The following is a 23562-nucleotide window of genomic DNA, read 5'->3' as shown; positions in this document are numbered from 1 at the left end:
AATTAAAAAGCAATGTCAGTTTTTCAATACATACAAATTTGTCTAAATTTCCTCTTGACTGCAATTATACGTTCACAAGCAAAAACTTTGGAAGGAAACTGTCAGTGCTGCCAGAGTGGCAATGATACCACATGTAATATTATGTGCCGCGGAAGTTTCGTCTCAAATTACATTCAAGTCTAATGTTGTATGATTTTACGGTACATTTTTTTCTTTTAAACGTGTTCAATTATAGGTTACCGGTGAGGATACTTTAAATGTTCATGCAAATATACTCATTTTCGTACACAAATATCGATTTTTCTTAATAGACAGTCGAAGATAACTCTGTTAACTTCCCATCGCGATCGGTCTGTTCTAAGGAACCAATTTGTTGCAGGAAAATACATTTTAAGTATGTTTATCGAATGTGTTTCGCAAAAATAAAAATAATATCAAAAGAAAGAGAAACGTTATTGCACAAAAAAGAAAAAACAAGTTAATAGAAAAAATAAATATATGATTCAATGGAATCGTAAAATATTTAGATTACTACCATTGACAAATTTTCTATTTCCTAACTTCCAATCGTCTAGATTGTAGAACAACGACAGATGTGCGAAATATGCGACATTGGCTTTCTTTTATATTTGATCTTAAAAAGTTTGAATAAAGGCTTTATATTCTAGATTAAAAATAAATAAAATTTGCATAACTAACCTAAGTATCAAGTAATATACTTTTGTAATTGTCAAGTGGTGACATAAAGTGTCAATTTTTTTTTTAATCGCTCTCAAGTTAAATAAAGGCACTTGCGTCGCTGTTCTACGATCATGACGCAATGTCCGTCAACCAAATCGCGATTCTTTTTTTCAATACTGTTTATTTTTCAAATTTCCAAACACGGAATCAGGTTATATATCAAAGTTTTGGTCCGTTATATGTATAAACAATATTTTTGTAATACTCCTGTACGTGTTTTTGGTGTAGCTAAATCGTTTCTTGCTGTACACTGTACACTGCTCTGTACACTCAGCCGAGTGTGCATGACGTACAATCACTTATTACCTGTCGTGGCTGTGGCTGGTTAAGGCGGCCATTTTGCACACTGCCATTCACCATTCTGCCTTTGTTCGAACATTCACATTTCCTCAACTCTTCCATCTGTTGACTTTTGTGAAATAAAAGAGCTTACTCTGTATTTGCATACAGACCTCACTTCCTCCACATTCATACAGCATACATCTTCTCACTCACGCACTCCAATATTTCCGGATATGTCCATCTTGTATTTGCTGGATTTCGTCATGTCCTTTTTTTTCGATCTTCCTCATTTGCTGCATCCAACAACATTCGCATTTCACTCATTTCTTGATTTCGATAATGCTTGTCTCAGCCTTACATAATATACGGATCTCGACATTTAACCACACATTCGCCTTAGAGGTCGCAATTCTACAACACTCAGCCTGCTTAAATTATTTAAAATATTACTCGATCACGTATTTTTGTGTAAAGTTTACTAAATTTTAATACATTTACTCGTATTTTCTGGCGTTTTCTAGTAGAGGTAATATTCCGATAGAATCTCACACATTTAATTTTAACTAAAATTTAACATAAAATTGAGATTTTCTTTTATAAACGATTAAATTCATCGTTTCACTTTATAGACTTTTTTAAAAGTAATTAACATTATTTTACTAGTTAGATACTTGTGACAATAACTAACTTTATGACAACCGCCATTTAGAATTACGTCTAATCTCCACACGATTTCCTTTTCTAGGATTTTTATTTGAGGGTAGCCAATGTTCTGGTTAATCTTCATTCCACTTGGGTATGCGAAAACAATACATAAATATATGTTTTAGAAATTTTTTAACTAAATATAATTTTCATAAAACTACGGTTTTCCACGACTTGTGTTGATAACTACTATATTACATGTTTTCTTTACCTACGTGTACCTATGTAATAATTTGACATTTAAATGTCTTTTCCCTCGGCACACAATGCTATTTTGGGAATTGAGACTGCGGTAGACCTTTATAATTCATTTTTGTTTGCAAATGCCTTGATATTTACACAAATCCAAATAGCTTCATCGTCCTAAAACGTACTCAGATATTTGTATTTGTTTAATATAGGGTTATTACGCCATATTTGTCAAAAGGAATACCCATAAATTATTGTTTCGTCAAATTGGTAGAAATTCGTGACCAAATCGTTTTATCACATATTTAATTCATGAGGAAAGTGCGACATTATTGCTTTTATACGTGGCCAAATACTTAGATATGAAACTAACGACTTAGATATTGGGAGAAAGATAACTAAATTCCAATAAAGGTTTTAAAAAACAATCATCAATGTCCCATTAGGTATATATATATATATTTATACGTATATATATACAAAAATATCTCGTCTTACTTAACAATTATAGTATTTATGCAATTACCAATCACCAAAAACAAATAATAAAAATAATAACATTTGTGTCATTTATGCAGCTTGTAAATTTATAAGTCTACATAAATTTACTTACCAGTATAACAACATATCAATTATCAAAATAAATATACCTAACTCAAATTATTTATCTTTAATTCTACATAATATAGCTGTTCCTTGGACGTCTTAGAGGATAAAACACGGGAGCCCACATTTTGCCGGTTTGATGTTAAAAATGCAGAAATTATCGCAAAAAGCTATTTTATACGCGAATAAAACACCAAAGTCCACTTTCGTCATAAAAATGATTTTTAAAATTGAAAGTATTATTATTATCAAAATAATCATTATCTTAGATTGGAAATCACATAATCACAAAATCTTGTTTCCTGTGACTCCCGCATTTATCATTTGTACATATATTATTTATCCCTAATGTAAACAAATCATTTGATCGAAAAATTGAGACGCTTCTAGATTCGCTGAGACTTTCTGGAAACTCGTTAAACATTTTCAAAACCTTTCTAAAAGCTGTTTTGAGTTTGGGTCAGTCTCACTTTGGGTAGCCTGCAATCGCCTCTACTACTCGTTCCATACTTTTGGAAATCCTTATTATATTTACCTTCCAACGTGTACCCAGGAAGCAGTCCGTTTTTCAATTTGTAAATGAGAGTCAGAGTATTGAACAAATTATTTTTTTTAATATACAGGATATTTAACTTATCTAGCATTAATTTGATGTTGGTGTATTGAACACACTTTAATTCTACTTTCACTTCTGTTCTCTTTAACTTTTTTTTTTCAAATACTTATGGTTTTCAAGAAACAGGACTGTAAATAAATATAGACATAACAATAGATTGGAATACTAATTAACTTGAACTGACATGGAGTTTTTTTTAATTACTTTTCTAAAAATCTTAATTTCTTCGCAATTAGAAAATTATATACTACGAATACCGATAAAAAAATATGTGAAATGGATACAAAAAATTAATTGTATTTTCAAAATCAATATGCATATTGTAGAAAACTGTTTTCATTCATAATTTTAAAAATAAATTGGTTGAATATTGTGGAAAAATGTTTTCATTCATAATTTTTAAAATGAAGTTGCTAAAAAATACTCCTTCACGAAAACGTGCTATGATTGACCGTGACACTCGTGACGTCAAAATTCATATTCGTCTACAGTGTTTGGCATTTTTTTTACTATTTGTATAGACAGTTATTATTGTCGCGTGGTTTTTACGAAGGATTTTGACGTTGTGAATTAAATATTCGTTGTGCATCTGGGTAGTATCTAGTATTTATAACCTTTTCTTTCAGACATAATACTCAAAAAATAGTTGTACAACCACTAATATACGTAAATAAATGCGGGTGAAATACATCGGAAAATGCATCGGACGTACTAGAATGAAAAAACGTTAAAAATTAATGCGAATCGTGGCGTATAATCCAATGAAGGGTTTTCGCGGTAATCAAAAATATCAATTTGTGGCATACTACATTTTACTAAAAAAACAAGACCCTTATAAATTTATAATTGTAAAAATAAAATAAAAAGCATTTGCCCATTGTTTTTGTTATGCTTTCTTAGACCCGTTAAAAAATAGAAAACAAATCACACCAAGTTACATTATACCGACCCCTTCGCAATGAGGAACTTCAGCCCTACGGGAAATTGGATACAAAAAATGTTTTCTTACGCGGGGTAAAAATTAGAGCATTAAATTGTAAGGCAAAGTTTCTTGAAAATGTACAGAAAAAATAATAATAAATATTTTGATAAAAACGCACTACTTTAAATGACGTCACTGGTTCATGTGAATCAACCTATGATCTGAGAGCTATGGAAGATTTCCGGTCTGCTTGTCGCTTCTGGACCAATGGGAAGAACTGAATGAGAATAAGCGGAAATGAACCTCTGACGTTACACGCGGAGTTATTTCAGAAATACAAAACTTTGAAAAATCATAGCGCCGATAATACGATATATATATATTTTTTTTTAATTTTGACTTAGTTTAACAGTCTATTAACAAATAAAGAATTTAAAATAACCACTGAACTTCCTCATTCGTAAATTTATTTTGGGAATTGTTAAATAAATGTCTTATTCTAAATACTACACAAAGTATTTCGTTTTCTTCCTACCTTTATCCGTGCCATGTGGTGCACAGGGCACTATTTTTGTTCACCAATCGCGGCGTAAATAAAATCATATAATTAAACACTTGATTTATTTTTATATTTTATGGATGTATACAGAATTAGCACGGTAAACTCGAATTATACGGATTAATGAGTGCCAGACGTTATCCGGATATGCATAAATCCGGCTAGTTGGATTAATTACTAAATTAAAGCAATGTTTGGAAAGAAAACGCAAAATTTACTAGACAACTTTTTTATTGGATTTGAAATATACAGCGAATTGGAATCACATAAAAAACTTACAAACATGTCCAGCAAAGAAATCAAGTCAGAGCTTTGAGGAAGAATTTCGCTTGCGAGCAGCGAGGTCCTTATGTCGATGTTTTTTTCGTGATAACGATCCGGATAATTAGCAATACGGACGACTGGAGTTCGGATAAACGGAGCTCTACTGTATTGTCGCATAGGTAGAAATAGGTATTATGTGGTGAAAGTAGGTTTGTATTTTAAATAAATACCTTTTAAAAACAATTAAAGTACCTTTTTATGTACCTAAGGGTATTTTTCTAATGTCTGTCTTAAATATCTAAAAAAGTGCCATTCGCATAGCGTTTGAACTGCCTAATACGTATTCCTTGTGTGGCCAGAATGGTTTGTACAATGATTCAGCATGTTTTATAAATAGGGCAAGTGGTTTCAATGCCAGAAATGTTCATTAATTATTTGTTCAGAACCTCCAAAGTAATATAATTTACATGTTTAGAATTAAAAGCCCGCAAAATTATAGGATCTGTACCTATTCTTTAAGAAGGCATTTTATATTTAGATAATATCTGACAGCACCACTTTTAGATTAGAAACTTAAATATCGGAGTTTCTATAAAACATACCTAGATATCTAACTATTTATATTTTTTAATGGAGCGTAAAAAAAGATTTATATGTTTATAATTTGGAATTATTTCATGTCAAAATGGTGGTGTACTTTGCTGTCATGATAAAAATAATTATTGCTCGCGGCTAATACTTATCATTATTAAGATTTATGGAGTTAAAGTCATTAATTAACGTGGGGTTCATTCCTACTCTCCATTACAATCAAACTGAAAATGCTCTGGAGCATCTATGATTCAGTAGATGTACTAATATTAAGACTGCAATTGAGTAATTCAACACAATAATAACACGGTTTAATTCAGTGCCGAAATCGGCATTTATTATATTAATAAATAAAGCATAATAATTTTATGATATATTTGCAAAACAACGAAGAACGTGGGAAAATACACAAATAAGCTAAATTAAAATTTAAGCAAACATATAAGGCACTGTTTATTCCCACTAGGTATTGTAAATACCTGTTCTGAGGTAGACAGAATTCTTTTCTTTTTAATATAAGATACATCATATTATTAGAGATTTCTAAAGTTAATTAAGGTTGCAATGCAAGGAAAAAAACTGTTTTATCAATTAAATTAAAGAGTTTTCAATTTAAATCATCCCGTAACTGACATAATATCGCAGAACTGAAAAGTGTGCAATAGATATTTTAATAACGGTGCATAAAAACCTCTACAGTATAGTAGCATTACATTAGTCAAGACGCAAACCTATTGCCGAAGATCTTTACTGTAGAAAATTATGCCATTCTTAAAGTTTACACATTAAATTATGCCCTTTTACATGCTAATGAATAAACGATTCCATCAACCTTTTAAATGGGGTTTTGGTCTCTAACGCAGGCTCCATAACCCCGCAAAACTGAAAAGTTTCTTTGAACATCCATGGTTCAGTAGATGTACTAATGTCAGTGAATAAATGCGACCATTACAGGTAAATATCTTTACTAATAGCAATGCTTAAACCAGTGCGACCTCTGTAATAAAGTAGCATAATCAATATTAATCATCTTAGGACTCAACTACCTAAAAATCATGTGGACATTATCATTTTTTCCACAATTTAAACTTACATATAGTCTAGGTCTACGTTCAAGGGGCACAGAAGGAATACGGTCATTTGTTTTGAAGCTACCCAGTTGAGTTTCGATGAAAATTGGCACCTCGGTATTCAAGAATATAATATATGCGTGAATATTGACCAGGTAATTTTTACCTAAACTCACCGGACAGCGTCACAACACACTACAGTATTACTTTTGTGCCCTTGAACGTAGACCCAGCTTCACCCACCTAATTTTTTTGATTTTGTATTTCCTCTTTGTTTTGTCGTTATTTTTGGTAGTTGAAAATGCAAAAGGACACGCAGTGCTTCTTTGCCGAGAATAGGATAAATGGCCCAATTTTCAATATGCAGTTTATTTTTGAGCAATCCGACTCCTATGGGCTACTCTACGCCCTCCAAGTGGGGCGCGCCCCACTGGTTGGAAGCCCGTGCCTGCAGCATGTGAAAAAAAAAAGTGGATGTTTCAACATTAAAAATAAAGTTATAATAATGAATAAACGATGCACTAACATTTGATTTTGTTAGAAAATTTACACAAAGTAAATTTGTTCAAAATCACTAATTAAAAAGAATAATTTGTTAATCAATTTTCTAACATCGTTTTTTTTTTAATGGGACTTGCATTTATTATTTACCTAGCTTATTATATACAAGGTTTATATTTCTTAAAGCGGATTTTTTCCCGCTTTTAAGAAGCTTGTATTTTCTCTTTCAGTGTTGGGATCAGGTGGGATTTTCTATAGTGGGCCAATCAGGAACTTCTCAGCATTTGATCTTGTGGAGAGAAAACCATTTAAAACTCTTTGGAAGAAACCTGCCTGTTGACAGTTATAAACGGGCCTTCCGTTCCACTAGAAGAGTGTTCGGCATTTTGGGTCTTAGTTTCGATTATTTACCAATGTCCTGCACTAACTTGACCATGTAAGATACGTGTACACTGTGGTTCCTTAAATACATCAGGCGCGTGTGGTGACTATTATTATTATGGTGAGGTAAGTAGGTATTTTGTACCTACGTTGATATAGGAAATACGTATATACATAAAGGTCTAAGTTCAAGGCGCATGGATGGAATGCGGTAATGCATTTTGACATTGCCCAGTTGAGATTCAATAAAAATTGGCACCTCAATATTCAAGATATATTAGTGAAGTTTTTTATCCAAACTCAACACACTACCGCACTCCTTCCGTGCGCATTGAATGTAGACCCTGACTAAAGGTATGTATAAATTACAATATTTGAGTTTGTCCAAATCTTTGTAGATAAAAGACTGGATTTCACCCCCTCGGGAGTCATTAAGATAACCAAATTACAACAGGGACGAAGAATACCTTAAATAAGGGAGTATGGAAGTCTAGGCATTTACAGGGCTTATGACCTGTCATTAACTGGTTTAAGTGGTCACTTTACACACTGTGTAACATTCACCATTTTGCCTATGTTTGATCATCCATATTTCTTTAATTCTTCCATTTGTTGATGTTTGTGAAGTAAAGAGTTGAAACCTGTATTGTTGTGAAGAGATTCATCTCACTGAATTATTTCACATACTAGGCAACGCCTGAAAACAATTTTCCAATTTTTAAACTTCTTCTTGGACCAGTTGGTTTCATTACAATATTTAAGTTTGTCCAAATGTTGTAGACAAGACTGGATTTCACCCCCTCGAGAGTGGGATGTGATACAATCCACAGTATGTACGGGCGGAACGCACCTGATGTACATAATATGTACTTAGTCAAATATGCTATCTTTGTTTACTTTTTTATATTTTACTTTTTGTGCTGTTACATGTTGACTTAATTGCCATACTTACTAGTTCTTTTCTCAATGTATTATTATTGCATTCTTAAAATTATTTTTTATTATTAACTTTTTAAAATCATTATGTTGTTGAAATTTTATTTGTCGATGCGTTTTGAAGCTGCAAGACTTTTTGTGATGTTAGCTATCATGTTATGTAAATGTTATCAACTATCAAATATCTAAATTTAGTAAATGGGGTCTAGAATTTTAACCGTCTATGCGCTCAGTAGCTGCAAGACTTGTTGTTATCTAAATTCTAATATTATAAATCTGCTTTTTATTTCGTTTTTAAAATATCACTTAAACTCTAAACTTCATTGTCAAATAAAAATAAATAAAAAAAAATGTAAATAGGGGCTAGATTTCTTATTGTCCATGCGCTCTGTAGCTGCAAGACGTTCTGTTATCTAGCTCATATATATCATAATGGTAATATATCATAATTGGAGACGAGGAACTATAATCCCAACCGTCCATGCGCTCTATAGCTGCAAGACGTGTTGGGATATTTATTTATTGTACAGCGCCCTTGAGGTGATTTTTCACAAAAATGGCGCTATATAAATAATCCAGACATTATTATTATTATTATACGTGGCAAAAGTTTATCCCAGAGGGTGCGAAACAACTACTTTTCAAGTAATTAAAAATATGCATATTTAAATTTTTTTTAACAAAAAGGGAAAACATCTTAAAGGGAATATGGAAGTCTAGGCATTTACAGGGCTTATGACCTAGACTTCCATATTCCCTTCTCAAAGACGTTTTCCCTCTCTGTTGAAGTCAATTTAAATATGAATAACTCCCTAGGGAGGAAATCCAGTCAGTCTGCAATCATTTGGACATACTCAAACATTGTTGAAAAATATGCATATTTAAAACCACTGTAAAAAAAATATCCGACGTCGCCTGAAAAAAATAATCAAGCCAGTTACCATCATAATTTATTCACATATTTGAAAAAAAGAAAATTTAAATCCTCAAAAGACCCTATTTTGCAGGATCTAGGAAAAACTTGCTTACTTTGGGAATATACTGTAGATAATGATATTCTAAATGATTTAGAGATAAATAAAACACTAGCAGATTTGAAAACAATATATTTATTTTCCTAAAAAAACTTTTTCAAAATGGAATACTTAAGAACTTAACATTAAAAGAATGGACGGTAATAATTGGGCAACAGCCAAAAATAATCAGTACACAATAAAAACATGTCAAAATATTCTAATAAAATTATTCATAATAAATTTACTGATGGTAAGAATGGAACATTCTACCAAATTAATTTAAATACCAGGTTTTGGTAGCAGGAAAATGGAAATATGAGCAAACAATGACATAAAAAAAATTACATAATGGAATATTCCTTACGTAACTGGTGGTACATTTTGATGATTGAAAAATCAGAAGAATTAGGTTGTACTCCTGCGGTAGTGTGACGGACTCATGGATCAAAGGTCCGATGTTCGAACCTCTCCGTATTGCAACTAAATTCATATTTATAAGCACAGTTATTTCTGACAAATTCAAATGTCCCGAAAATGAAAATATTTGGGTAAGGAGGCATAATTACATATTTTTAAAATCATTTCATATTATAAATTTCATTAATTTATTTTAAGCGTTGATTATGTAAAAAAAAAATGCAATGTTTAAATAAAGTTTTCAGAAAATACAATTTTTTAAATAGTATGTAAAATTAGTGCACAATTTTTATGGTCCCATGAACAACTTAATTTTCGTGTGAAGTATGTGATGTCTGGCATCCACAGACATGGGAAATAAATATATTGTTTGGCTACAAACTATCTAAATAATATATTTTGTACTACATGCTTATTTAGATCTAAGGATTGAAAGGAAATCGGTGCTTGATAAAAAAATACTTGTACTTATTTTTTTTTAACAAAACTACTAGAACAAAATGGAAAAAAAAAATAGCCAAGATTATAAACTTTTTTCTTTCAATTGACAAACATTAAGCCTCATATCAGCCAACTTTACAAACTTAATCGACCTGATTCAAATTCTGAAAACAGAGAAGACTTGATAAAAAAACGGTATTAATTCATGAAAAAATGGATAAAATTATCATAATATATGTGTGGTATATGTACATGGATACTCCAATTCGTATTTCTTAAATTAAAAATACAACACATTGCATGATATTGAATAAAATCCATTTTAAATATATCTTTGATCAATGTATTTTACATAATGTTAAACCGAAAAAAAAAGTGTAAGAAATATGTACCTTTGTTTTGTTAAAACAAATAGTGATTATTTGAACATGGCCAGTGACTTTCAACATTTAAGGCACTAACAGATTTATTTAAACTACCATAATACGATATGCATATTTTGCAGAACAAACAATTACATAATACAAATTTACAAAAGTATTCTTCTTATAGAACAAAATTTCTAAAAGAAGATCTCAACAGTCAGTAAAGGCACAATATAATATCAACTTCTTTGCATTACATGTATATGTATGAAGTAAAAATATTAACTCATTAATGTATAACTATAAATTCAATACTTATTTTTAAGGGACGGATAAAGTACAGATCTTGTTTCCATGTCATGACTATAATATATAAATAAAATTCATAATAGTTTTTTTAAGCATAATATAAACTCTAAATGATCTGTTATCCCACGAGAGCTACTGTTACAAAAACAAACAATTCGTAGCAAAAAAAATAGTGTTATAAGAAATGTCAACATCATAATATAAAAATTAAGAATCAATTTGTATAATAAGATTACTATTTTTACATTTTAAGAGTACATTTGAAATTCTTTTTAAAATTTTATGTTTCGGAAAAAACATAAAATGTAGCTATAAAAATAAAATATGTAAGTATAAATCATTACAAAAAATCATAGAAAACTTCAAAATTTATGGGAATTGGCAAAACAAACATTAATGTTATTCATATTTTATATCAAACAATATGTATATAAAAGTATAAAAAACGTGTAATACAATCACAAAACTATCCTTTATAAAACATTCTTCATCACAACAGTCAGTTCTGAGATACTTTCTACATTTTACCAAAATGCCGAGTATTTATACTTTCTTGAAAATGGTATTTTTTCGGGACAGACTATTTTATGACTGAGGCAGCTTATTTTACAATCAAATGCTATGAGATTATAACAGTTATTTCAGTTTGGTAAATTTATTACAAATATGGTATTTTTTACCTTTAATATAATATTGTGAGGTAATTACTACAAGGTAATTTCAAAAGCAGGATTTTTAAACACATCTTTGAATCTTCCTCTTTGAATGCTTCAAACAGACAAGTCATGCATTCAAATTGTCACAATATGATTTTAATGAATTACAACTTGCTTATTTGTAGTGTTCATGGCGGAAGATACCGATATAAGATAGGATAACTCCAAAATGTTGATTTTGGAGTTACCTAGTTGTAGTAATTACCCTACTATATAGTCTATTTCATAAACGAAAAACAAGTTTATGTAATAAAATTCTAACACTTAATTTTGGTGGCAACATTGATAGGAAAATCAGAAATCTTATCATGATTCCCTCCTGTTTTGACTTGTCTAGTCTCGAATGAAATAAATATGAGAAAACAAAGTTAACTATCTGGCATTAGTTAATTTTCAACTATGAAAACCACAACTGAGTCTTGAGTTTTGTCTAAGTAAATATTATACTAACGTTGTAAAATTAATGTTATTATAATATTTCGACAAAATTTTGCTACGGTAATAGTTTGAACATCAAATACTTTTTAACAATAATTGCACAAAATGTTTATCTGAATTTGAAGATGGCAAATATCATAGTGATGAGGGCCGTGATGGAGACTTGCATAGCGGCAGCACCTGCGAGGCGACAGGTAAACATGTCGATACGTGTTTCTCTGTCATGAACTATATTGGAGAATTCAGCCTCCACCAGTTGGCCATCATAATACGTAATCAAGTCTTCAAATGGATACTCGTAGCCTTGAAGACATTCACACTTGTAGCCCCCTGTATCGAAACCTCTACCTAATATGGGAACGCACTGAAAATGGAAAGGAAGAATGTGCAATTCATTAGTGTACATCGTTAGAAATCTAAAATGTGATATATGGTAAATATTTTTTTAATACCCTTAATTAAACCAATTTGAATGTATCTTTTTGCTGTGTTTGACTAGTTAATTTCTGAATTTTGAATAGATACTTACGTAAGATGTTTTCTTGTCACATTTATGCGTGCCTTTGAAAGCGTTGGGAACACTGTACTCATCAGGGCATTGGTTTATATCTAACTGTAATAAATCCATTGTAACCGCTACCACACCCCTGAAAAAAAATAAGGATTGATGAAAGCAAATGGGTAGATTATTATATATTTCTTTCTTTCTTTCTCTGTGATATATTTCTTCGCAGAGTATCGAACATCTGTTATTTCAGTGCCCATTTTTCAGTTTACAACGCCATAATCTTGAAGCAGAATGAAGGAAAGATGGAATATCCTTAACAGATTCCACACTGTAGTTAAAAGTAGTTATCACGGGCCACTGTTTTTGAACTTTGCAACAATGGTGATTGGACTCATAAAGGTAATAAACTAAAATCAGTGATCGAACATACAGTAAATAACAGTAGATTCCTTCACATATGAATTAACACATCTTTCTAAGACAAACAAAAACGATTTTTTCCGAGAACCTTAGCTTTATACATGAGACATAAGGCTACTAAATACAGGGGTCCAAAATATACAGGGTGTACTTTAAACCCTGTCACATCCGAAACCACGATGATCAGTATGAGCAAGAAGACATATTGGCGCATTAAAATATTTTTTAGAATGAATAAATTTTTTTTAAAAATTGATAGGGCTTCTCTATAGGTTGACGCATTATTACTCTGAGATTTTCATCAAATCTTTAAATTCGTAAAAGACAAAAAAGTAAAATAAATCCACCGTGGTTTTGAGTGATAGTAATGAGAATAACTTACTTGAATTCCAGTTTTTTGAGATTATCCCAGCCGAAGAAGGGAACAGCATAAGTGATGACCCATTTAGGAACTTTTCCTTTGCAATCGAAGTATGGAGATGTCCAGTAACCGTGCCCAAGGTTGGCTGCATGATAGAAGTTAGGATAGTGTTCGTACTTCTTCATGTATCCTCCGGTTTCGTTGTAACGAATCTTGATCTTCATGTAGAACTTCTCCAGGGAGTCAAAATTGGTGGACCACCTTTGCTTCAAGAACTGGAACCACTCCTTGTTGGTATACACTTCCTCTGTAAATATTAACAGATAAATTACCTGCATCAATACGTATAGTAGACATTATTTACTTTCTGATAATTAAATAAATGTATGGGCGAGTACAAATATGTCTGTGCGCACAGAACACAATTCTGTGTGTGAAATACAACCGGAACCCTGGACGACTGGTTTGGACTTAAAGGCTACTCTCAGATAAAAATCCTGAAGAAGGAATTCGAGTGGGGATAAATCAGCCTCGTAATGTAATGGTTGGCGTATTCGCCTACCACGCTAGAATCCGGGACCTCTACAAGTTCTGGGTTTGATGCCTGGGGTGATATTTCAAATGCTCTCGCAGCCGTAGAAAAAGCTTTTATCGTGTTAAAATAAAAGCGGTTTCAACAGCCGCGAGAGGGGTTCAGAATAGCGCCGCTGGCAGGTTTAGCATGAAATATTTGTTTATGAGATGGTTTTATACGGCGAAATTTCACTGTTCCTGGACTGGTAACTGAAGCGTAAGACTGATTACCTTAGCTTTGTGAAATAAATTATCGAAACACACTGCACCTGGTGTTCCAGTGTAGTGCCCTAAGCACCATCGGGTGCGTAGAACACTACGTTGATAATATATATGCATAACACAGGACTTTTAGTCCCATGGTGTTGGGACTTATGTCTCAAAAAATGTATAATAAACTACTTATAAGGAAATAAATAAATATACAATATAATACGCATAACAATGCTAGAACGGGATTCAAACATTAGACCTTTGATCTGTGATTCTGAAACACTACCATATTTAGCTCTGAGTATCAATGCTGATTTTTACTATTCTGTGAACATATTTTTTAATACAAGAGATACGTAAAATGTGGGTCTTTTAAATAATCCCAAACTACAAAGAGGTTTGTAAATTGGGCACTTTAACTATGTGTTAAACGAATCCCTCAGTTAACAGGTGCTGTAACAGATATTTAAAAGACGAAATATTTTTAAATAACATTTACCGTTTAATAATCTATTTATTTATACACCCCAGTGAGGGAACATTTAAAGCAAAATACGACTTCATTATTTAAAAAAATAAGAGAGATATTATGTCAAGTCTTGTATTCTATGAAGAAAAATACAAGACTTAAATTTAAATTTATTAATGACTTTTTAATCTGTTTTTACAGTGAGTTTTTTTAAAAATGTTTTTTTACTATATATATGCATTTTTTTATTACCATTTTTTTTTATGTCTTTTACTATGTTTCTTACAATGTATTTTGTTTTTACTACATATTTTACTGGGTTTTTAAATATGTTTATTACTGTCTTTTACTATGTTTCTTACTTTGTAGTTTGTTTTTACTACGTATTTTACTGGGTTTTTAAACATGTTTTTACTGCATTTTTTACTATGTATTTTACTAAATTTTTCTCTATGCCTACTAACTTGATTTTTTTTTTTTTTAATATTTTTTTGACTGGCTTAGAACGGGTTAAATAACCCTAGTTAGATAGTCAAAGAAACTTTGTATAAATGTATAATTTTATGTAGATAATATGACAATAAATAAATAAAATAAACAAATGACAAATTTAAATAAAATATAAATCAATTCCAAATATAAAATATAAACGAGAAATAAAAAATTCTTTGACGACTTCAGTATGTCTCTCTATTATAAGAACTAACCAGTAGTGTTCAATCTAGCAACATCTTCTAACTTGAACTTTCTAGTATTCAGCTGGGTCTTGTACGCAAATGGTGCGAAGAAAGTACGGTTTGTGAACTTGTTACGATCCCAGTAAGTTCCAGCCGACCAGATCTTGGTGTCCCCGAGCATCAGCGCCAATGTCTCGCCCATCATCTGGTCTTCCGACAAAGGCTTGTCGGCTACTCGTGTGCCAGAATAAACTTCTTTAGGATCAGATATCTACAAGATAATATATATGAAAATGAGAGCCAACATCGAAGACAATATGACGTAAGATGAGTCAGTATGGAATATTTTAAAAAATGACAGGCAATATGAAAGCAGGTAGAACCTGAAAAATTATATTACTCAATGCTAAACTATAAATATTGTGTAAAATGTGTCTTCGGCATGGGACATCCTAGTGAAGGGACATTTAAAAAAAATGTAACAATAAATATAAACAAAACAAATAATAATGCAGCATCGAAACCAGTCTCCAATCTGTATGTGTAAAATGACCAGCCAATAAGGATCATAAGTCCTATCTATACATATACAAAATTAGGTCCCGTGTGTTTGTGGCCGCAAATCTCAGAAAGAAATCGATGGATTGATTCAATTTTTTTACAGAAAATTTCATTTTGGCAGAAGAGTGTTTCTATGCACTTTTTATTTGGATGTGCCAACAGAAACAGAACATTCTATGCGTTTTAAATTGACTCATAATTGTCATAGTTGACAAGTACTGAATGACAGTTCTACACAGTGCTGCTATTTTATCAATTTTAGCCAAAGTTACAAAATTTATTTCAACAGAGAGGGAAAACATTTTTGAGAAGGGAATATGGAAGTCTAGGCATTTACAGTCATTGGCTGGTTTTAGTGGCCACTTTACACACTGTGTAACATTCACCATTCTGCCCATGTTTGAACATCCACATTTCCTCAACTCTTCCATCTGTTGACTTTTGTGAAGTAAAAGAGCTGAAACCTTTATCACGTAAATTTAAATATGAACAACTCCCTAGGGAGGAAATCCAGCCAGTCTGCAAGCATTTGGACATAATCAAACATTGTTAAAGTTACAAAACTTTATTTTCCCTACAATCAATTTTTTATAAAAATTTAGGTTCCGTATGTTTGTGGCTGCAAGTCTCGGAAAGTAATCGGTGGATTGACTAAAATTTCTTATAGAAAATATCATTTCCTTATATTCTTCCACATGGTCACAGCAAATTAAGCAATGTGTTTCCTCAGTAAATATATAGTTGCTTGACTATTTTTATTTACTCCCTTAATAATTAATAACAGACAAAGCCACAGAGAAGCGTGGCCGGGTTCAGCTAGTATAATATAATAACCTGGACTTTCACATATTTTTAACAAAAAGATTCTCCATCTCTGTTAAAATATAAATATCAATCTTGATGAACTCCTTAGAAAGGTAAATGTGATATATTTTTACGATTTGGATTTGCTTAAAATATTGTCTGCCTCGTAGTTTAGTGTTAAGTATCTGCCATGAAAGAGCGCTCAAACAATCCGAAGGCCAAATTATAGAATAATAAAAGCGAATTAGTTTGAACGACGTCACCAGTTCTTCCGAATCAACCAATAATAGAGTGTTGTGATAGATTTCTGGTTTACGGGAAGCCAATTCACCAAATAGCAGAACTCACCGGAGAGAACTTGTGAAGTCACACGCTGAGTAATTTCAAAATTACAAGACTTTAAAAAATCTTAGCGCTGATAATACTATACATATATATATTTTTTTTAAATTTTGGTTCAGTTTGATAGTCTATTAACGAAAAAAAAAACACTTAAATATATACCACAAGTAAATGTTTCTTTAAAAAATACCTGCAAGAAGGCACTAATAAAATTAGACAGTCGAACTGCCATCTTAGCTTCATTTTCAAATTGTTCACGAGCTCCAAAACTAATATCTCCATGTAGTATCAGGTCCTGAGGATGATATCTAGAAAATACAATAATTTATCACTATTCAACTGTTACAGGGAAATGTTAATTCAATCGAAAAACAGTTATTTAAAAATTTTAGTATTCACCAGTTACTGTTTATCTTTTTTTTTAAAATTAATAAATTATCATCATTGATATAAGGAGGCATATAGTGCTTATTTGTATAGTGCTTATTTGTATTTGCATATAGTGCTTATTTGTATAGTTCTAAACATGACTATGAGGTTTGCTATAGACTAAATTACTAATAAATATGTATACTAACTTGGTGCAGTTGTGAGGTTGCACACCATGAATAAATCTCAGTACTTGATCAATGTTGATTTTGTGCCCGTGAAGAGAAGCAGGGCCAGTTGTATAATTTTGATATTCATAAAATCTCTCCATATATAACATCTTGATAAATGGGTGAGCTTTCTCCCATTGCACTGGCATTTTTTGAACCCCTAATACAGAGAGCAAAAGAAAATACAGAAACCGGTAGGAGAAATATAAACTTCAATGCATAAAAATAAGGTAAGTGTAAAAAAGGCTTAAAATCAATGGATAACTTAGGAAGTACCCCCAATCCCACAATTTTTAAATACACCCAAAATTACATTTTACAAAGAAATACACATTCATTTGTGTTCTTATTTTTTTACCTATATATTTATATTTTAAGGCAATTTGTCGGCTTTGTGGCCTAGTGGTCAGGGTGTTTGCCTATCATGCAGGTTCGATTCCCGAAATGAAATACTTATTTAAAATGTTTTTTACACTATAACACATATTTTCTTATTTAAAAAAATATATATATTTGCCTTCTTACAATTTATCCGAATATTTCAATTTTGGGGAGCATTAAAAAAAATAAAATTACTATAAATTATTAATAACATATTTCCATGTATTATTATTTATATTTTCAGCATTCCATTTTTCGACATGTATAAATTTGTATTATTTATATTTTTCTATTATTATTTTGGATATTGTTTTGATTATTTTGTATACTGTTTAATAAGTTAATAAGTATTTTTGATTTATATATAGAAGAGTCTTGACTTAAGACAGAATTTTATAACAAGTCGGGACATAAAAAAATTATGATTGTGCTCTATGATAAAATTGTGTATTTTGTGCATTAAATAAATAATTAAATTTTCAAAGAGTTGTAAATAACTCACTATTAGAAAATACGAATTAAATTGTGGTAGAGCGGGGTCGAATTTTCGGACCTCAGATCTTCGAGTCCATGACACTAGCCACGGGAGCACAACCCTTCTTACCTCCGTAACAAAAATGATCTAACTACGAGATACACTGTGGTTGGTGTACCAACTATTAGGTGCTTATTAGGGAATTAGGGATTATTGAAGCCTTTATCTTTTAGTTGTGGATAACCATGTTCGAAAATGGAAAACAGGGTATAGAAGAGCCGGGCAACACTACATTAAGTTGTTAAAATAACAATCCTAACAATCCCATATCATATCATATCCACAACATACGCTGTATTCTACAGGAGAACAAGGAACTTAATAGTTCCTTGGCTATGTGCTTCGTAGATTACGAAAAAGCGTTTGATAGTCCGCACAGGCCAACACTAGTAGCATATGGGGTGCCAAAAAATAGTCTAACTTATCAAAGACCTTCACTCAAATAGCGAATGTCGAATCAGAATCAACGATGTTGTCACAGATTGGTTTCAGGTCACCACCGGAGTTCGTCAAGTTTGCGTCCTTGCACCATTCCTTTTTATAATCCTCATGGACTTCATCTTAAGGAAGTCAATTCCACTAGATCGAGGAATATCCATCTCCTTCAACCAAAAACTCTGCGACCTAGAATATGCCGATGATGCGGTTAAAATTGACGATTCAGTCAGGGGTCTTCAGGCATGGGTTTAAAAATCAATATTGCAAAAACCCATGTACTGTGTAACACTTCATGCCTTGATGCCCTAAATCCCCTGACTCTGTCAAACCAAGTCATCGAAAGGGTCGAGAGTTTCAAACACCTGGGAGTATATGGGCAAAATGGCAGCTTTCAAAAAGAACTGGGAGTGCGGCTAGAAATAGCAGGCGCCCACATTTAATAGTATGAAGACTGTCTGAAGATCGGATATTTACTCAGTGAAAACCAAATGCCGCCTATATAACGCATGCATAACACCTGTTCTCCTCTATGGATGCGAATCGTGGCATCTCACTAGGGCTCAAAGCAGCAAAATTTTGAGTTTTAAAAATAGGTGTCTCAGAAGAATATTGGGTGTGCGGTGGTTTGACTTTGTGAGGAATGAAGTAATAAGAGAACAAACGTAGCAAACTCCGGTGGCAACTGTCATCAAGCGGAGGTGATACAGTTGGCTTGGCCATGTGCTGCGGATGCCTCCTGAGAGCCTTAACCACGCTTGCCTACTTTACAAGGCATCAGGTTCTCGACGTCCTGGACGTCCACTGCTGACTGTTCGTCGGCAGTTCGTGTCAGAACTACGGGACGCGAACTTGACTTGAGAGGATGCACAGGAGCTGGCAGCCGACAGAGATGCTTGGAGGATCTTTGTGGATACCATATGCTCCAACTAGGGAGCGGACATGAAATAATAACAATCCCAAAACAAAACTTACAGCCAATTTTTAAGCAGTCAAAATTATTGTAATATTGTTCATCGGTTGCTCTTTCCACTATCTCCCCAAGGTAAGGTCTTCTAACTACGTTAGGTAATCTCCATCCCGGTTGACATCGACATTGGTATCCGCCTCTTCTATATCCCCAACCGTGTAGAGGCTCACACTAGAAATAATAACAAATGATAATGAACATAAGGTAATTTCGAATCAGGAATAAAGATAACCGAGTAATGGTAATGAACTCACTTCGGTTGTTTCTTTTTTACATCGGGCCGTGTCGGCAAATCTATTTGGCCCACTATTACCCTGGCCTGCAGGACACTGATTTATATCTATTCGTTCAAAATCTAGTTCCAAGACAGCGATGGCAGTATATCTGAAAAAATATTTACATAAGTGGTTTAATTTCAAACCCCTCTATAATCAAAAATTGAAAAAATTTAAGTTTAAATGTAATTTTACAGAAAAAAAATTATACTTTTAATTTGTTAAAATATTACAATGGGATGGAGAACATTCTAGAGGAGGATTTTTGCACCTTGGCAGATATTGCAAAAAATATTGCGTTTACTGAAAACTAATGCACACACGCTTATAGAACGCGAACAAAATGGCCTTCAGAAAAGCACCAGGTGGCATGTGGAAATAACATTCCCCTCTATACGCAGGTTTGAAGGTGTTATGTTCATCCAGTGTATTTTGAAAAGCAAAAGTATGGAGACATGTTCTAGTACTAAGTCAACACGAGTTAAACAGTGTGCTGTTATCGAATTTTTAACAGCTGAAAAAATTAATCCTACTGAAATTCATCGTCGTTTAAAGGTTGTTTATAGTGACGATTCTATTGACAGATCTACTGTAAATCAATGGGTTGTAAAATTTCGTGGTTGCGAGTCTGGAAAGGCAATAATTGCTGATGAAACACACAGCGAACGTCTGATCACTGCCACAGACAATAAATATCGCAAACTCGTCGACGATTTGATTTAAAATGACCGGCAAATCACTCAAAAGTGTATTGCTAACCATATTGGAGTATCTAAGGAATGTGACGGCTTCATTATTAAGCAATTAGGACACCATAAAATCTTGCAACATGACAACGCTCGTCCACGCAACTGAGTATAAACAGATTCCACACCCTCCTTACTTCCTTGATCGTGCACCTTGCAATTTTTATTTTTTTCCTCTACCACTGTGGAGGGCATCACCAACAAGCCGTGAAGTTGGCAGAGCCGAACACCACTTTGGCCCGCAACGCGTAATCCGATGCAACGTCAGCTTGGACAAGTTATTAAACGTTGTGCATCGCAAAAACATTCACATTTCATCTTGGCGTTTCGTGTCGCCCGTCCACCAGCTCCTCGCCAGTGTTCGCTATTGTAAATTCCTTGTGTACAAAATTGTAAGGATGTAACTCATGTGTATCTACTCAATAAATAACTTCAATTCACAGCTTGTTGGTGATGCCCTCCACGGTGTAATGATTACTCTCGACTCTAGGGTAGAGGAAAAAATATCGCTTGCGATTTGCGCCTTGACGCACGATCAAGGGAGTAAGGAGGGTGTGGAATCTGTTCAAACTTCAGGTTTCACAGAGCCTCAGACGATGAGGTGACGGCAGCTATCAGGTCCTGGATTCGATAAAAGTTAGAAGAATTTTTCCGCGTCATTGGGAGAAATGTGTTAGGCTTAACGTTGACTATGTTGAAAAATGAATATATGATTTTGAGGCTTGAGAATTGTACTTTTATGTACTTTTTGGCCGATCTTGCTATTTGTTTTTTATTGTATTCTACAAGCATGGGTGCATTACCTTTCAGCTTTTCCTCGTATTTAACAAACGTGTTCCATATATTGGATTGTATTTACGAAAGGAACAATATATCTTCACTGTTTTTCAGAGTCGTAGACTATTTTCACATCACACGCAGCGGCATTATTATGTATAGCTTCACATCTGATCACGACAAAATTCCAGTAGAAGTGAAGGCAAGGAAAGGATTACCCACGAATTTAAATGTCATTTATTACGCGCCTGTAATGTGTCTATTTAATTAATCAAAAACAATTAAGTACAATGTTTTGAGTATGTCCAAATGCTTGCAGACTGACTGGATATTCTCCCTAGGGAGTTGTTCAATATGGGAGTCTAGGCATTTGCATGACCTGTCATTGGCTGGTTTATGCTATTTTACTTCACAAAAGGGTAAAGGTTTCAGCTCTGATAAAGGATTCAGCTCTTTTACTTCACAAAAGTCAACAAATGGAAGAGTTGAGGAAGTGTGGATGTTCAAACATAGGCAGAATGGTGAATGTTACACAGTGTGTAAAGTGGCCACTTAAACCAGCCAATGACAGGTCATAAGCCCTGTAAATGCCTAGACTCCCATATTTCTTTCTCAAAAATGTTTTCCCTCTCTGTTGCAATTAAGTAGCTTAAGTCGACTTGTAATTGGTAATATATTATAGATATTTTCAGGAAACATTGAAATGTAATTGTGTGAAACTCACGTAGGATATTCAATATGCCTGAATTGCGTGTGTCTCGGATATATGTCCGCTATGGGAACCACGGCACTCACGAGCCACTTGTTGGACCTTCCACAATCAAAGTACGGGCGAGTCCATTTCACAGGGCCCGGAAACTCATCAGCGCCAGGCGGTCCGTGGAACGTGTAAGTCTCGTTGGTATTGTTAGCGTATCGTATCTCCACCTGGTACGTCGTCTTGGTGTCGTGTCTGCTCGCAACATTATCAGGAAGCCACTGCTTGAACCACTCGTTAATCCTGTAATAATCCGTGGTGTAATCTTCCGATAGAGTGTCCGGAGGAATCCCACCCAAGTCTTTAACCGTAAAAGTATTGAGCGTTGAAATCTTCTGAAGATGGATAGGATCGTTGAAATCATCCGTACGATACGTCCTAGGAGCAAATCTCGGCATCGTTTTATTGAAGAACCCTCTGTACGACGATGTATACGACATGTTAGGAGAAAAATAGATCGCACTGGCGTTGACATAAGGGTTGGACGATACATCGGCCACAGTCGACAGGAAATAATACATCATTCCGGGATCGTATGTATCGTTTATAGCGGGCCGAATAAATCTGGACTGCAGAATGTAACTCCAGAAGAAAGAACGACTGAGAGCTAAATTGTGTAGATGAAGCAGGGCGGTCCTATTGGGAAACACTGGATTTATATTAATATCTTTGATGTCGGGCAAATGAGACACCGCATCCTCGGGTAAATAAAGATCACCTAGATGCATAATAGGACAGTTATCGGCTGTAACCCTATCCATTCTGTACTGAACTTCGTCAAAACTGTCTTTGGCCTGCCATTCGAATTGGGCAGTAACGCCCATCCAACACAAACAAGTTAATATTATCGGTAGTTTATCCATTGCGATGATTGTTTTTCGCTGGATTTAAACGCAACGGCGCTCTATCTCTAACACATTTCACTTTCTTGATTGAATTTCTTTGTTTTCTAAGTAATAATATGTTCAAAACGTATAATCAGTAAAGTTGTAAGTAGAAAATAGTAAACACGGCGAACATGAATCACAAACAAATAATGTAACTGACAAAATGACAAGCGACACACCTCAACCCGACACACCCCGCTATTGAAT

General features: G+C 33.3%; 1 protein-coding gene across 1 annotated transcript; it reads right to left on the bottom strand.

Moving 5' to 3' along the window:
* Positions 1 to 9456: 9456 nt before the first annotated feature.
* On the bottom strand, positions 9457 to 23562 carry LOC148273751 (uncharacterized). Its single transcript, XM_088238254.1, has 9 exons — positions 22436 to 23562; positions 20168 to 20297; positions 19919 to 20084; positions 17572 to 17752; positions 17184 to 17301; positions 15317 to 15557; positions 13376 to 13661; positions 12595 to 12712; positions 9457 to 12429 (listed from the first exon to the last, which is right to left on the bottom strand). The coding sequence occupies exons 1-9, from the start codon at positions 23329 to 23331 to the stop codon at positions 12175 to 12177; spliced, it is 2391 nt and encodes a 796-aa protein (XP_088094380.1). The 5' UTR covers positions 23332 to 23562; the 3' UTR covers positions 9457 to 12174.

Source organism: Micrasema longulum, unplaced genomic scaffold (genome assembly GCF_059751315.1).
Source record: "Micrasema longulum isolate JH-2025_06_02 unplaced genomic scaffold, ASM5975131v1 h1tg001846l, whole genome shotgun sequence".
Classification (NCBI taxonomy): Eukaryota; Metazoa; Arthropoda; class Insecta; order Trichoptera; family Brachycentridae; genus Micrasema; species Micrasema longulum.
Note: the sequence above shows the minus strand (reverse complement) of the source record. Positions and strands in the feature narration are given on the sequence as shown.